This window comes from Aotus nancymaae, unplaced genomic scaffold (genome assembly GCF_030222135.1).
Source record: "Aotus nancymaae isolate 86718 unplaced genomic scaffold, 86718_ANA_hifiasm-v0.15.2.pri h1tg000108l, whole genome shotgun sequence".
NCBI lineage: Eukaryota > Metazoa > Chordata > Mammalia > Primates > Aotidae > Aotus > Aotus nancymaae.
In genome coordinates this window covers 13,274,977-13,290,928 of record NW_026988523.1, presented here as the reverse complement: position 1 = coordinate 13,290,928, position 15,952 = coordinate 13,274,977, and the positions used below count along the sequence as shown (strand labels likewise).

At 42.2% G+C, this 15,952-nt stretch overlaps 1 protein-coding gene across 2 annotated transcripts in view; it reads left to right on the top strand.

Annotated features, from left to right (window-relative positions):
* STX6 (syntaxin 6) overlaps positions 1–15,710 on the top strand; it is a 48,432-nt gene extending 32,722 nt beyond the window's left edge. For both annotated transcript variants that reach the window (XM_021668035.2, XM_064370500.1), the window contains exons 7-8: positions 3,643–3,737; positions 11,769–15,710. In XM_021668035.2, coding sequence (XP_021523710.1) covers positions 3,643–3,737; positions 11,769–11,845 — 172 coding nt within the window. In that variant the 3' untranslated portion in view covers positions 11,846–15,710. The remainder of the gene's footprint in view (positions 1–3,642; positions 3,738–11,768) is intronic.
* The last annotated feature ends 242 nt before the right edge of the window (positions 15,711–15,952 follow it).

Below are 15,952 nucleotides of genomic sequence, written 5' to 3'. Positions count from 1 at the left end.
CATGGCTGGTAAAACCAAAAGCTAGTTTATTCGTAGCTGCATTTTTAATTCTCTTTTACAGACTCTCCTCCCCAAAAGAAGCAAATCCACTCTAAATTTTACTACAGGTTTTAGGCAAAGTTGTTATTTTTTTAAACACCTCCAAAAACAGACACAGATTTCTCTGAGCAGATACTCGAAGTATAGTTATGAATGGGAATGTGAAACAGAGAAGCCTCTGTAACCTGTGGCAATTTTTGTTTCAAAGAGGATAGGATGTGAGCTGACTTTATCATCCCATGACTCTCCCGCTACATTGAACAAACACTTTTTGCTTTGAATCTTAAATTATTGTAACTTTTTTTTTTAAGTTACAAAGTTCCAGTTAATGAAAAATCTTCCCTCTCAAAAAAATAAAAACAAAACATAACTTCAGTTTGTTTTTCCTTATGAACAATCCCTTTTGCACTCAGAAGTTTGATGGCAAAAAACGCATTCTTAAACACTGCCACAGGATACCTTTATCATTTTATAAATATTTTTCTAGAGAAAAATAATAAAACAGTTCACCAGGATACTTCAGAAACTTTCCTGTCTCAATATTATGTTTATTATTACACATCCATTCATTATAAATTCTTAGTGAGCACTTGTTCTATACCAGGCCTTCTGGAAGCCTAGGGATATAGAAGGGAGCAGAACAGACAGGACACCTCATCTCTGCCAAAGAGTTTGCCACTTGCTGGGTAGAATGGACATTGTGTAAGTGGTGGGGGTGTCATTAGGTGATGACAGTGGAGTGGGAGGGCCCCTGTGATGGGGCCAGTGCATGCCTGGAGAGCCCTAACTTAGCCCAAGGTCCCTGAGGAAGAGGGGTTTAACCTGAAGGATGTGTGGACACTAGCCAGGTGAGGTGAGAGTTGGTGTGAAATCAGGTAGTGTGGGGAGCGTAGACCAGGAGGAAGAAAGTGCACCTGTGAAGATAGAGAGCTCCAGCTACACGTGCATGGAGCAGAGAGGTTCCATGTGTCTCAAGGCAGAGAACAAACCAGGGGAGTCCTTGTCAGCATGGTAAGGAGGTAGGACTACTTATGCTCAGTATGATGAGAGACTGGTAGAGGTGAGGTTAGGAGTGATGGTGTGATCAGGTGTGATTTAGATGATACACTGTAGTGGGACCAGGTAGGGAGACCAGGGAGGAAGCTAGAGTAGCCAGATCTGTTTCATTTCTACCTAAAATGGGTCTTGACCCTAAAGTTCAGTTTGAGGATGGGAAGGGACTAATGGTCTGAGCTTCTCTGTTGATGAGGCAGCGTGGCTGGGCAGTGGGTAATAGAGCCTGAGGGACTTCCAGTTAAAAATGGCGAATTGGCACACCCCTACCTCCACTCCCTCTCCACAGCTCACTAGAGCAATAGTAAAGGGGTTTGTTTTCAAGGGCATGAAACTGCTGGGCATGGTGGTTTACACCTGTATTCCCAAGTGCTAGGGAAGGAGGCTGAGGTGGGAGGATTGCTTGAGCCCAGGAGTTAGAGGCTGCAGTGAGCTATGATGGCACCACTGTACTCCAGCCTGGGTGACAGAGGAGACCCTGTCTCTAATAAAATAGAAATAACAGATAATTGGGAAAAACATGGGATTTGGAGTTAGATCTGTGCTATCCAATATAATAGCTACTAGCCACATGTGGCTGTTGAGTAAGTGATATGTGGTCAGTCTGAGTTGAGATGTGCTCCGGGGTAAAATGCATACTGGACTTTGAAGACTTAGTATGGACAAATGTAAAATAGCTTATTAATAACTTTTTTTTTGAGACGGAGTCTCGCTCTGTCACCAGTCTGGAGTACAGTGGTGCAATCTTGGCTCACTGCAACCTCTGTCTCCTGGGTTCCAGTGATTCCCCTACCTCAGCCTCCTGAGTAACTGGGACTACAAGTGTGCACAACCACGCCCAGCTAATTTTGTATTTTAATAGAGACAGGGTTTCACCATGCTGGTCAGGATGATCTCAATCTCCCGACCTCATGATCTACCTGCCTTGGCCTCTCAAAGTGCTGAGATTATAGGTGTGAGCCACCGTGCCTGGCCTTACTAATAATTTTTTTTTATATTACATGTTGAAATGATGGTATTTTGGCTATATTAGGCTAAATACAGCAGAATATTAATTTCACCTGTTTCTTTTGAAATTTTTTAAAATGTGGCCACTAGAAAATGTAAAATGGCATACGTGACTCATATTTTTGCTAGATGTTACTGAGATAGATTTGGGCTAGCAACTTCATTGGTAAGTGTCCATGGACTGAAGGGCAGGTGATGTGCCTATTTTGTCTTCAGTAAGAAAAATCATACCCACCGCACAAAGGTAGCTCTTGCTTTTCAGTGTTTGGCGCTGCCTGGATAGACCTGCCAGCTGCAGGGCCATGATGCTGCCAGGATCTAAAATGAGATAAATATGTTTTAATTTGAAAATTTAGGTAAGGGACAAAGACTTGTTTATTTAGTTGTCAACAGGAGTTTATGTAATAGTTAATTTAATGAAGAGTTGGTTGCCCCAATCCTGCAAAGCTGTCAGGTGTCTGGTGTGGAGAGATCAAGACCTGCAGTTTCTAGCTGCCATTGATGCTGTCAGACTTAATACAGCCTTTTTAGTGAGACCCTTAGTACTAATTGGTATGTTACAGTCTAGCCTCAGAATAATCATTTACTAATCAGAAGTTGAAAAGTCTGGACTATTTAGTGATTTTCTAGGCACTCCTGAAAGAGTATTTTGGTGTTTTCTTTCCCAGCTGCACATTGGACAGCAAATAGTGTAAGCCTGCTGGAGTCAGTTCTCCTAGTGGGAAATACTGGTTTCTCTGTGAGGGCAGATGGGGAGACTCGTGTATGCGTGGGTGCACATACACACTCTCACACATACCCCATCAGGGATGTTAGTCCTGAGGTCTTCTGGGTTTATGATAAAGCATATAGCGCTTTATAGGAGATTATTTCATTAAAGTACATGTCTTAACTCATGTTGACATAAAGTGCTTTAGTATATTACCTGGTTCTCACAAGAGCCCTGTGAGGGAAGTTGAGCTGATAGGATTGCCCTGTTTTACAGGTGAGGAAACAGTCCCAAAGAGTTGTAGGGCACATTGTCCAAGGTAGCAATGTAAACAGGTGGCAAAGCCTGGTTTTCCGCCTCAGGTAGCATTGTTTCTACCACATTGCACTAGCACTGAGTTTGCGTTATTGTTTAGACAGGTCCACACTGCCTTGTCTGCATGCAGTTCTGAAATTTAGAAAACTCTTAAAAAAAACCTCAATGTGTTTCTTTAAATTTGCAGCAAGGTTATGTTACAGAAAAACCTCACCTGAACTGACTCCAACTGTGACTCCTCATAGTTTTCTCTGCAGAAATATTAAGTATCTGATTATGGGGACTGCCCCAGACCCTGCTGGTGGTATTGACTAATACAAAGCGTATTTTTAAATCTCGAGAATTCCAAAATCAAAATAGTATCTTGTCCCAAGGATTCTGGATAATAGACTAAGGTCCTGAATCCCAGTGTTGCCTATTTTGTTTGCTAAAATGTAGGCCTAGTCGTGTTAACCCAGTGCAAGTGCACTGCCAAGGCCTTGTGCTTACAGCAACCTTCTGTATCTGCTTCTCTCTAGTATGTTGGAAGATTTCTCTCACGACTTGGAGAGCACTCAGTCCCGGCTGGACAATGTGATGAAGAAACTTGCAAAAGTATCTCATATGACCAGTGGTATGTATGGTGCTTAAGCATTTGTACTTAATTCTAGAACTTTGTCTAGGGGCGTTGTCTCATAGTTATGCCCATGCAAATCCCTTTCTTTTTTTTTTTTTTTTTGAGACCGAGTCTCTGTCACCCAGGCTGGAGTGCAGTGGTGCCACCTTAGCTCGCTACAACCTCTCTTGCCTCCTGGATTCAAGTGATTCTCATGCCTCAGCCTCCCGAGTAGCTGGGATTACAGATGCATGCCACTACACCTGGCTAATTTTTGTATTTTTAGTAGGGACAGGGCTTCACCTTCTTGGCTAGGCTAGTCTTGAACTCCTGATCTCAGGTGATCCGCCCGCCTCAGCCTCCCAAAGTGCTGGGATTACAGGCATGAGCCATTGTGCCTGGCTGATCCTTTAGTTATGGCACATTTTTTTTATGATGCCTTAGAATGGAAGACTGGTATGTGCAGTCTTTTTCTTCTGCTTGTAGCCTTAACTTGGGAAAAGATCTCTGTGCCCCCCTACCGTGTTCAGCTTTTTTTTCCCCAGTAGCGTAACTTTCTTTGCAATTACAAAATCTTTCTTTATTTTATTGGTTTTTTAAGATTTCCTTGCCGAAATAGGGAACTTTTTTAAAACAACAGTTAAGCAAGTTACTGTTTCTCCTGAACATTCTTTCATTGATAGAAAAACAGCTACTACTTTAGAATAAGATGGCATGCATGGATCTACTTTAAATTGTTATATTTGAATCAATACTGAAATATTCCAGCAAATTTGCACCAGGATGAGGATGAAGAAACAATTTTCAGATTATTGTATAAGATATATTCCAGTGACTCTTTACATGGGAAATAATATATTTTAAATTTAAAAATCCAGTATCTCTTCTTTATCTGGTGAGGGCGGCTTGGTAGAAGGAGAAACTGAGATGCTCCTTGAGGTAATCCGAATGTTCTGGGCTGTAGAACACCTCCCTTGAATTAGAACATCCCCTATTGACACCTCATTCTTCTGCTGGTTTCTTGCTGTCAGGTACATGTTATAAGGTTTAATAGGGTAGCTCTTTGAGGCAAGATTTAAATACATATGCATGTTTACTTTTTTTTTTTTTTTTTTTTTTTTGAGGCGGAGTTTCGCTCGTTACCCAGGCTGGAGTGCAATGGCGCGATCACGGCTCACTGCAACCTCCGCCTCCTGGGTTCAGGCAATTCTCCTGCCTCAGCCTCCTGAGTAGCTGGGATTACAGGCACGCGCCACCATGCCCAGCTAATTTTTTGTATTAGTAGAGACGGGGTTTCACCATGTTGACCAGGACGGTCTCGATCTCTTGACCTCGTGATCCACCCGTCTCGGCCTCCCAAAGTGCTGGGATTACAGGCTTGAGCCACCGCACCCGGCCACATGTTTACTTTTTATAAGTTTGACTCATAGTCAGGTTATATAACAGTTCTCTGGGGCTCCGTTTCTTATCTATAAAAATAGGTTGAGTCCTACCTCTCCAGGTCATTGTAAAGATTAAATGAAATAACAGTAAAGAAAACTGTTTAACTGCATTTACCATGTATTTATTGGTACTTAGTAAATATTTTTAAGAAATTGTAAGGCAACAAAAATTGTAATGGCCCCAAGGGGTCTCTCTTCTTCTACCTTCTCCCCTCTATTTAAAAACAAAAAAGCGGGGCATGGGGGTTAATGAAGGGTTACATAGCAAGTTTAAACTCCAAGCCTCTCACTCATGTATGTATTAGTCACAAAGTTAAGTGGCTACTTCGGCACCAGTTTTGTTTGGGGAAGAGCAAGTGAACAAAGATGCACTGTCTTTATTTCCCAGCATTCTGGGTATGAATAATTTAGAAAAGTACTTGCATTGTGATAAGCAGCCCAGTGTATATAAATAGCACTGAAGTTTGCTTATGCTTTATTCTACTTTTTCCCAAAAGAAAAATTGGGGAAGCAGTGTTATAACTTTGGTTATATTTATGTAAGAAAAAGAGCCAGGAAACAGAGCATTTATCCTGAAGGGCGCTTCACTTTTGACAGGTTGCTTGTGTTTTCATTTTAATCTTTGCTTGCTACCCAAAGAAACACTCCCCAAGGACCTCCTCCTGCTTGGTGCTTTCTGCTTCAATTTGACAAACAAGCAATTTGTATTGGTCTCTGCTCTCCTCTATACTTTTTGCAAAAGTTCACTGCTTTGTAATCGAACCTGTACATAAAGGAAGCCTATGGAGGCACAGTGAAGTGTGATTAAGTCGTTACGAACACACAGGCTTCACGGTTCTTCGGAGGCAGAACGTCTCCGCTCCCCATGGCTGTCTGCTTCGTGGGGAGAAACCAACCAAGACTCTACATTTACTCTTTTGAGTGACCCAAGAGAGATACTAATTTTATTATTCTCCTACCCACAGAAGTATTTTTAGTAGATACTGAGATTTTTTTCCTTCTTACTTTCCAACATTCTCTTCATCTTTTTAGGGGAGGAAAATATTTTAAGAGAGAGGAAAAAAACTACCATTGGAGTTCTTTTGTTCCCTCTGACTTTTTGAGGCAGGTTCTGAGCTTGCAATGCTGCTTAGAACTTTCCACTTGGTCACAAAAGCCCCTGTGGTTAGTACCTGTGCCTTCTATGCATGGAGCCTCTGTGGGAAGTGCTGAGAAGTCTGTTGGGGTAACAGCTCCCTGGGGTTACCTATTGCCTAGTTCATGCTTCATAGAGGCAGCTTAGCCACTTTAGAGGAAAACAACTTTAAAAGAGGATCCTCGGGTTGTGCTGGCTTGTGTGGTACATGCTTCTCCTTGGTAAAAATTCTACGTAATACAGTTGTGGAAGAGAAAGTGATTGGAGGGTGGTAGGGGCGCGAGTAGAGGCTGATGGAAAGCCAAAAAGTGGGAATCTGATTCAGTGTTGGAAATCTGGTCCTGAGAATGGCGAGATGCCTGGGGGAAGGGAGTAGACATGAGTGTGTGAGGTTGAGGGAGGGGTTAGAGAAGGAAGCAGATACTTCTTCTGTTTTCATCCTGAAAGAATAGCAACTAATTTTAATGAAGTGGTTTGAAATTATTGTAAGCATTTTAATATTTTAAAAAATTAATAAACTTTTTAGAACAGTTTTAGGTTCCTAGCAAAATAGAGCAGGAAGTACAGAGTTCCCTTCCCCCACTCATAATCTCCCTGACTCTTGACATCCAGCATCACGTAGTACATTTGTTACAGTCAGCCTACAATAACATATTAATCATCTGCAAAGACTGTCGTTCACATTAGGATTCACTTGGTGTTGTACATCCTATGGGTTTGGACAAATGTATAAATGACATGTATCCATCATTGCAGCATCACACAGAGCAGTTTCACTGCCCTAAAAATCCTGTGTTCCACCTGTTCATCCCTCCCTTCCTCCAGCCTCCCCAGCTGCTGATCCCTTGACTATCTCCATAGTTTTGCTTTTCCAGCAGGCATATGGTTGGAATCATATAGCACAAATCCTTTTCAGATTGGCTTCTCTCACTTAGTAATGTGCATCTAAGTTTCCACTATGCTTTTTCATGGCTTGATAGCTATTTCTCTTTTAACACTGAATAATATTCTGTTGTCTGGATGTACCACAGTTTATCCATTTACCTACTGAAGGACATCTTGGTTGCTTCCAAGGTTTGAGAATGATGAATAAAGCTGCTACGAATACCCATGTGCAAATTAGTCGGGGGGGGGGGTAGGGGGGTGCGCACCTATAATCCCAGCTACTTAGAAGGGTAAAGCATGAGAATCACTTGAACCCAGAAGGCGGACGTTGCAGTGAGCTGAGATGTCAGCACTGTACTCCAGCCTGGGTGACAGAGGGAGACTCTGTCTCAAAAAAAACAAAAAAACTATGTGCAGGTTTTTATGTGGGCATTAGTTTTTAAGTTCATTTTGGTAAGTAACAAGGTATGTGATTGCTGAATGGTTATGCTAAGAGTATGTTTGGGTTTTGTAAGGAACACCAAACTGTCTTCCAAAGTGGCTGTACCATTTTGAATTTCCACTAGAAGTTCATATTGCTCCACATCCTTGCTAGCATGTGGTATTGTCACTATTGGGGGTTTTGACCACTCTAATAGGTGTGTATTGTTTCTTGTTTTAATTTGCGTTTCCCCAGTGACACCTAATGTTGAACATCTTTTCATATGCTCCCCTGCCATCTCTTTCATCTTTTTCTTTTTTCTTTCTTTGAGACAGAGTCTCACTCTGTCACCTAAGCTGCAGTGCAGCAGCACAATTTCAGCTCACTGCATCTGCCTTCCAGGCTCAAGTGATTCTTGTGCCTCAGCCTCCCAAGTATCTGGGATTCCAGGCCTGCCCTACCACGCCCAGCTAATTTTTGTGTTTTTAGTAGAGACAGAGTTTCACCATGTTGGCTAGGCTGGTCTTGAACTCCTGGGCTCAAGTGATCTGCCCACCTTGGCTTCCCAAAGTGTTGGGATTACAGGCATGAGCCACCACGCCCAGCCCCATCTCTTTTTTGGTGAGGTGTCTGTTCAGGTCTTTTGCCCATTTTAAAAATCAAGCTGTTTTCTTACTGGTGAGTTTTAAGAATTCTTTGTATAATACATTCTGGACAACAGTCCTTTATCAGATGAATCTTTTGGAAATATTCTACCGCAGTCTGTGGCTTGTCTTCTCATTCTTTTTGGCAGTGACTTCCACAGAGCATAGTTTTTAATTTTAATGACATCCCAATTTCAAGTATTTCTTTCATGGATATATAATGCCTTTGGTGTTGTATCTAAAAAGTCATTCCATACCCAAGGTCATCTAGGTTTTCTCCTGTGTTTTCTTCCAGGAGTTGGATCGTTTTGCATTTTACATTTAGGTCTATGGATACATTTTGAGTTCATTTTTGTTAAGCTGTAAAGTCTGCGTCCAGCTTCATTTTTTTGGCATGGATGTCCAGTTGTTTCAGCACCATTTGTTGAAAAGACTCTCTTTGCTCCGTTGTATTGCACTTGCTCCTTTGTGAAAGATCAGTTGACTATATTTCTGGACTATCTGTTCCATTGATCTGTTTGTCTATTTTACTGATACCACATTGTCTTGATTGATGTTATGGTAGGTCTTATAGTTGTTCCACATTTCTGGAATATTCTGTTTGAGACTTTTTTCAGTCTTTGTTTCTTTTTTCAGGTTTCTGTTGACAAATTGTCAAGCTCAGAATCCTTTCTTTAGCTGTGTTTAGCCCACTCATGAGCCCATCAAGGACATTCTTCATTTGTGTTACAGTGTTTTTGATCTCTCTTTTTTCTTTCCTAGAATTTCCATGTCTCTGCTTACATTATCCATGTAATGTAAGCATGTTGTCTACTTCTTCCTTTAAAGCCAGTAGCACATTAATAGTGGTTTTAAAAAATTCCTCATCTGATAATTCCAAGATTCCTGCCATAGCTGACTCTGGCTCTGATGCATATTCAGTTTCTTCACACTGTTGCTTTTCGCCTTTTAGTGTGCCTTGTAACTTTTTGTTGAAAAGTGGACATGATGTACTGGGTAAAAGGAACTGTGGTAAATAGACCTTTACCAAAGATGGGGTAGTGAGTTGGGGTGGCGGTGGCATTCTGTAGTCCTGTGATTAGGTCTTAGCGTCTGGTGAGTCTCTGCCCCTGCCCTGGGAACTTCACCAGTGCTTCCCAGATACTCTACTGTTAGATGGAACCGGACGGCTAGAGAAGACGAGTTGGATGTTTTCCTTCCCCCAGGTTAGTTAGACTCTGGTTAGTTTCTTCTAAGGGCAGACTTGTTTAGAGCAGAGTGCTCTGGAGTATTTCATAATGGTTCTTTTTCCCCTCCGCCTGCTGGAAGCATGAGGGGATTTTTCCCAATATTCGCTGAGAACCTGGTCAAGCTCTTGGAGGTAAAACCCACAGAAGTGTGGGGATCCCCTTTGACTTGATCTCCCTGGAATTTTTATTTTTATTATTATTTTTAATTTTAGACTTGTCCACACTGAGCCTTCAGCAACTCATCAATTACAGTTAAGGTTTTTCTACCAGGACGCTGGTTCCCATGGAGCTTGTTGCTTTGTGGGTTTCTGCTCTGATAAGCTGTGATTTCTCTGTGTGTACCTGTAGGTTTCTGCAGTTTTAGGGGCAGCAGTTTACCCTGTGACCTTGCTTCTCTAATGGATCTAAGAAGAGTTGTTGCTTTTTCAGTTTGTTCAGCTTTTTACTTTTTAGGACAGAGTGATGACTTCTAAGCTCCTTACATGCTTGGCTGGAAATGGAAAATTTAACCTTTTTTTTTTTTTTTTGAGACAGAGTCTCCCTCTGTTGCCAGGCTGAAGTGCAATGGCACGATCTCGGCTCACTGCAACTTCCGCCTTCCGTGTTATAGCGATTCTCCTGCCTCAGCCTCCCGAGTAGCTGGGACTACAGGCACATGCCACTATGCCCAGCTATTTTTTTTGTATTTTTAGTAGAGACTGGGTTTCACCTTGTTGGCCAGGATGGTCTCAATCTTCTGACCTCACGACCTGCCCACCTTGGCCTCCCAAAGTGCTGGGACTACAGGCATGAGCCACTGGGCCTGGCCTTAACATTTTTAAATAGATGAGAGAATGCCAGCTATACAAGTTTTCTTGACCATTGAGATAGTAGTTAAACAAGTTCAAAATATGACCTGCAGTAGGCCAACTCTGCCTCCCCTAGACCTTTGGAACAGTCCTACCTGAGAACAAGGAGTGATGGACCTGAGGTCTTCGTCCTGCTCACAGAGTTAACTAGATGAGTTTCTTTTAGCATGTCTGAGGTAGACCAAGGTGACCACCACTTAGAAGGTACTTGCTTTACTTATAATTTGGTGGTAGTCCTCTTGTCCAGTTCTAAGACTTTGATATCCATAATATTTTAAATAATTTAAAGTACATGTTTTGCCTTGCGGAGAGTTTAGGAGTTTATTTTCATAGATTTAGATCTTTTTTGCAATGTGATTCTCAATAGTTATAGTGTGCTAGGATCAGTGGGCTTTCAGAGAAACTTTAGTGAATCAGTATGTCTTTATATTTCTATTTAAATGGAACTCATTCCTAGTGGTTGAACTGCATTTTCATAGGCTAATGAATTCTGTTATCAGTTGGGCCCTATGTGGAAGATGCCAGGACTCATCAGTGGAAAGACTGCTCATTCTTTCTACATGTCCCCAAATTAAGGAAGCATCCTCTGTGCCATAGGTTTGGGCGCTGCACAGTGTGTGTATGACAGGGTTTGTGGTGTTAATTCTTGCAACAGCCCTGCGGGGCAGCTGTTGTAGAGTTGGGACCACAGGATTGTGAGCTGCAGCAGGGCTCCCCAGGGCCTGTCTAGGCTCTTCTCTCCCACAGGGCCTCCCTGCTCTCAGCCATTTGAATGGACTCTAGCCACTTTGTTTCCTGTGACTGCTGTTCCAAATTGTTGGTAGGGCAGAAAGTTTCAGAAAAGACATTCCGCTTTCATTTACAGAGGAGCTCCATAAGTGACTTTAACACGGTTACTAGTTAAGTAATCGTAGTTGACTAGGTGTGGTGTGAAATTAATCATGCTGTCTCACTGGAGCTTGCTTTTTCAGCTGTTTGTTTCCTGAAGTGACCAACGGTAGCTTTCATCTCCTTTCCCTCTTCCCATTGTGCTCATTCAGAAAAGAATGTGATTATTGTTTAATTAAATGACTTGACTTTTATGGGAGATTAAAGCAGGCAGGCTTTGATCTGTAACACCAGTACCAACACCTTTTTTGAGGATATGCTAATCACCAGCAGAGAGCTAAGATCCGCAGATTTTAATTAAAGACTTGAGACACAAAGCATGTAATTATTATGAGACATTTTCAGGGGACTGGCAGAGTTGTGACTGCATGTGAAGTGCAGGCCAAGAACAGAGCAGCATTAGAGTATCAGGCACCTAGGCAGGTGTAAGATCATGGCCCTGTCATTTGCACATTCTGCACCTTTTCTGCTTCAAAGGGTGCCATAAATTCCATGTAACTGTATCTTGGGGAATCTGGAGTCCCTGTGAGAGCTAATCCCCATGTCCTGCCTTCCAGATCGGCGCCAGTGGTGTGCCATAGCCATCCTCTTTGCAGTCCTGTTGGTTGTGCTGATCCTCTTCTTAGTGCTGTGACGGCGGGGCCTCTGGGTGCGAGTTCCTCCTGCATATGAACCAAGGGGAGGAGGAGAAGCTGAGCACGTGTGACATTGCCGTCTACTCACATTCCTATCCTGGAAACATACTGCTGCACTGACTTTTCTCCGTGTGACCCCACAATTGACACAGCTCCTCCATCCGAGCGCTGGAAGGGCCAGTGGGAAGAGGAAAGAGATGTCTGCACTCCTGGCTGTGGCTGGACAGCAGAAGCCCCATGCCGTCTGTCCTGTTCTGAGGAGAACTCGCTGCTGCCTTGCCTTCCAGGACCTCATTTGCTGAGGAGGGACTCACACACTCCACTGGTGTTTTGCTGTTGCTCATTCCATGCATTTGGCAGCTCTTTTCTTCTGCTCAGACCCTTCCCCCTGCTCAGACAGTGCGCCGCCGTCCCATCAAAAGAAACCTGTCAGGAATGCGAGCTTCTGGGTATGTTTCGTTTCCCATTGCTGTAGCATTTCTTAGTCCCTGAGAGCTGATGATTATTGAGGACAGAAGGCTCAAAAACAGTTTGCGACAGAAAATGCAATGTTTCATTTTTTCAGGGATAAATGCTAAGATAAAATTACTTTTCCGGGTGGATTTTTTTTTTTGTGGTAAGAATAACTAATGGAAAGTAATCACCCTGGGGTTTGGGGGCTACCAACAACTTGTGGCTTTAATTGACGGGAGCAATTGAAAAGAGCAAGCGCACTCTACGTTGGCACAGCTTAGGGAGGGGTTGACGATGTCACCAGAGGTCAGAACCTGATCCTTGCCAACTTGATGTTGCCGTACCAGGGCTTCTTCCCCAGAGGTGCCGCTTGCATTGTGAGGGTGATTCCTACATATGTTGTTGCTCAACAGCTCAGTAACACGCTTGAATGGATCTGGATACCTGATTGTCCTCATCACGGTTCTTTCACTCCTAGGGCACTCTACATTGCGGGTTGGGGTTGCCAGTGGTTAGTTCATTTATTACATTTATTCAGAAACCGTAATGACAAAAAGGGTTAGCTCTGGGCCAAACTTCTCTTACCCTGTGGGTAACGGTGAGGATGTGTAGGTGAACTTGGTTCCTTTTTCTCCCTACGATGACAACTTGATTTTATCATCCAGTCAAATAACTGAGCCAATCCAACTTCACATGATAGATGCTTTAATTGAGTTTAAATAGCTGGAACCGCTGAGACACTAAACTTTAAGCTTCTCGTGACTTTTTAAATGCCTGAAATGTGCACATGTATATAGGATATTTTTATAACTTCCCTGATGAATAATCTGATATTAAAGTAGTATTTGGACCCAGAGCCAGAACTCAGTGGTGGAGGCTGCTGGTTTCTCCTCACCACCTTCTTCTGCACTTGGCAAGAACAGTAACATCTGGGTAGAGTTCTAGCTTTGACTTCTCATTTCCTTATCTTTTTGGGTGCATTCCTCAGCACACTTTTTTTTAACCTTTTTGTTTTGTTTGTATTTCATGTGGTTTTATTTTGGGGTTTTGGTTTTCCACCCTTTTTTGTGATTTGCAGTGATGTGCTTGCCCAGCTAACTTTTGAATTGCACTTTTTAATAAATATTTGTAAAAATTTTTTGAAGAAGGGTATTTTATCTTATTTGAGATCATGGGTTGGTTCAGAAAATACGCCTGTGGATGAAAGCTAAAAGCAAATTTGTGAAACCAAAAGGGTGATTGACATCCATGTTTACACTCCGCTCTAATGTTTGATATATAAATAAGTTATTTTCAAATTAGGAAAAACAGTGACTATTACAAGGGCTTCAGATGTGTAGAGTACTAGGTTATTTATGTTTTATAAAGTTTTAATCTTCTATAAACTAAGAAAAGGGGTGGTCCTTAGATTTGCATTAAAATATAGAAATCTTTTAAAGTAAATGTGGACCTTGTCTAAGTACTGTAATCCACGTGCCACATTACAAGAAGCAAATCAGCATCTTAAGGAATTATAAAATTACCCTGTTTAAAAGCCATGCTGTTGTTCTGCTATTACCAGATTTACTGTGCCACACAAAAGGATCATGTGTGTCAGTAGGGCCTGTTTGGAACTAACCTAGTTGTTAATGAGTAAGATACTCCCATTAGTTCAGGGACCAAGTTTTATGACCTGAGGCTTAATGATGTTTGGATATATTTTAAATTGATGCTCTTACTTCGCTGATTTAAGGAATTTTCTAAATAATGGCCATTGTAGACCTGACTCAGACTGAAGCTAAATAGAGAACAATTTAGAAAGTCAACTAAAAATACAGGGCATTCTCCCCATAGGGCCACCATGCCCTTCTGCTCCTGGCTGACTTGATCTTGGGTCTGATGCACCCTGACTGGGCAGTCCCTGCAGAACCAGTGTTAATTTGAAGGGGCTCCACTCAGGCTCCAATTGTAGCAGCCAAAGAGAACAAGCCAGAGAACCTACGTGTATTTTTAAGGACAAATATTTCCTCTTCAGTGATCCTGATTTTCAGGGCTTTAGAGAGAAACAGGTGGTCTCTTCACCCTGTGTCCTAGAATGGGAGAAAGTAGACAGCAGTGATGACCCCTCACTACTTATAAACCCACCCATATAGCACTTGGGGCTTTTTTTCCCCTTTAGCCTTATGTACCTAGTACCATATTCCAGTTTTAAAGAACTGGCAGAATGTGATGGATAACAGAGAAAGCTCAATTTATGTTTATTGGAAGAACATTTTACTTAACTGATTTGGGGGTGGGGGCAGGTGGGAGGGTATGAGCTATTGAGTTTTGCCAGAGTGAAAATCCAACTGAAAAACTAAACTACCTTTAGTTTTTAGTTCTAATTTTTGGTCTTGCCTCTGTGCGGACTGTGAAGAATCACAATGCTCTGTATGCCCTGGACTGTGTGGCAAATGCAAGTTGCAGCGTGTGTGTTACATGAGGATCTTCCACAATTTCAGAATTCACGCCAGAGCTGAAGGGGAAACTTGGTAACTTGCCCATTATTCTCTGCTTTTAGCCAGCGTTAAACAGACTGATGGGTCTGGTAGCCAACAACTTGGCAACTTCCACTCCTTCTCACCTCGTGAGATTAAGGGCTGTGAAAAGAAACCTAGTCTAACTCCAACAGAAATCTGTCTCTGTTAAGTGTTTTACCTTCTGTAAGTAGAGACAGTAGAGCCAAGATTTTTCTTTTGGTAATTTCCCTGTGTATAAAGTGAGACCAGTTCCCTGTTACCTTTTTGGAGAATTCATAACATTTGATGATGAAAAAATGGAATGATAAATATAAATGACTTTTCAATTCTGTGGACTTTGTACCGTTTGGCTTCACCTTGTACTACAGGATGCATTTGTAAACAAAACAAAATGGGACTGTCTGGAAAGCTAAAGTTCTAAAATATGGAATGCACTGCCTCTAATTTTTCTTTGTCTTCCTCTCGCTGGCATTTTTTTCTCTCCCAGGTTTCTTAAGAATGATGTATTTTGAAAACATTATTCTTTTTGCTCATCAAAAATAAAAAGAAATAAAACCGAAGGGTTCCCAGAGCGAAGCCCCCACAGTCACTGTGCACCATCGCTGAGCAAGTCTGCCCCTGAGGCAGTGCCCCCGCCGCAGTGACAGGCCCTGCTTCTCCCAGGCCTTTGCTTCTGGATATGGGGATGTTTCGTTACTGGCTGGCCTGATAGAGAGTGGTGTTTCTTTTCTTTCTCTCCCTCTTTTTTGATTAAAAAACAAAACCAAATCAGAATTTATTGAAAGCTGGTACCTTTTAGTAGCTCCGATTAGAGCAACTCAGCTCAGAGATACTGTTACTCAGAACAACAATATTGTACAGAAGTCTCAGGAAAAGGCAAATAAAACATTCTGAAAAGAATTCAACTCTAAAAGGACTGAATTACTAGAATGATCATGTTCCAAAATAACACAAAATGCAGCAAAGAGCCACCTAAGCCTGAGGGTGAGAACTCTACTCCCTGGATTCTTGGATCACAGCCCATGACTCCTTGGGACACAGAAGCTGACTTCAACATGAGGATCTCACCACTAACAGTATGTAACCAGTCCACGCCTGGGGCAGAGGCTAAAAGCACGGAACGAAGCCGCCAGAATAGGGTACACATGAGCCCGT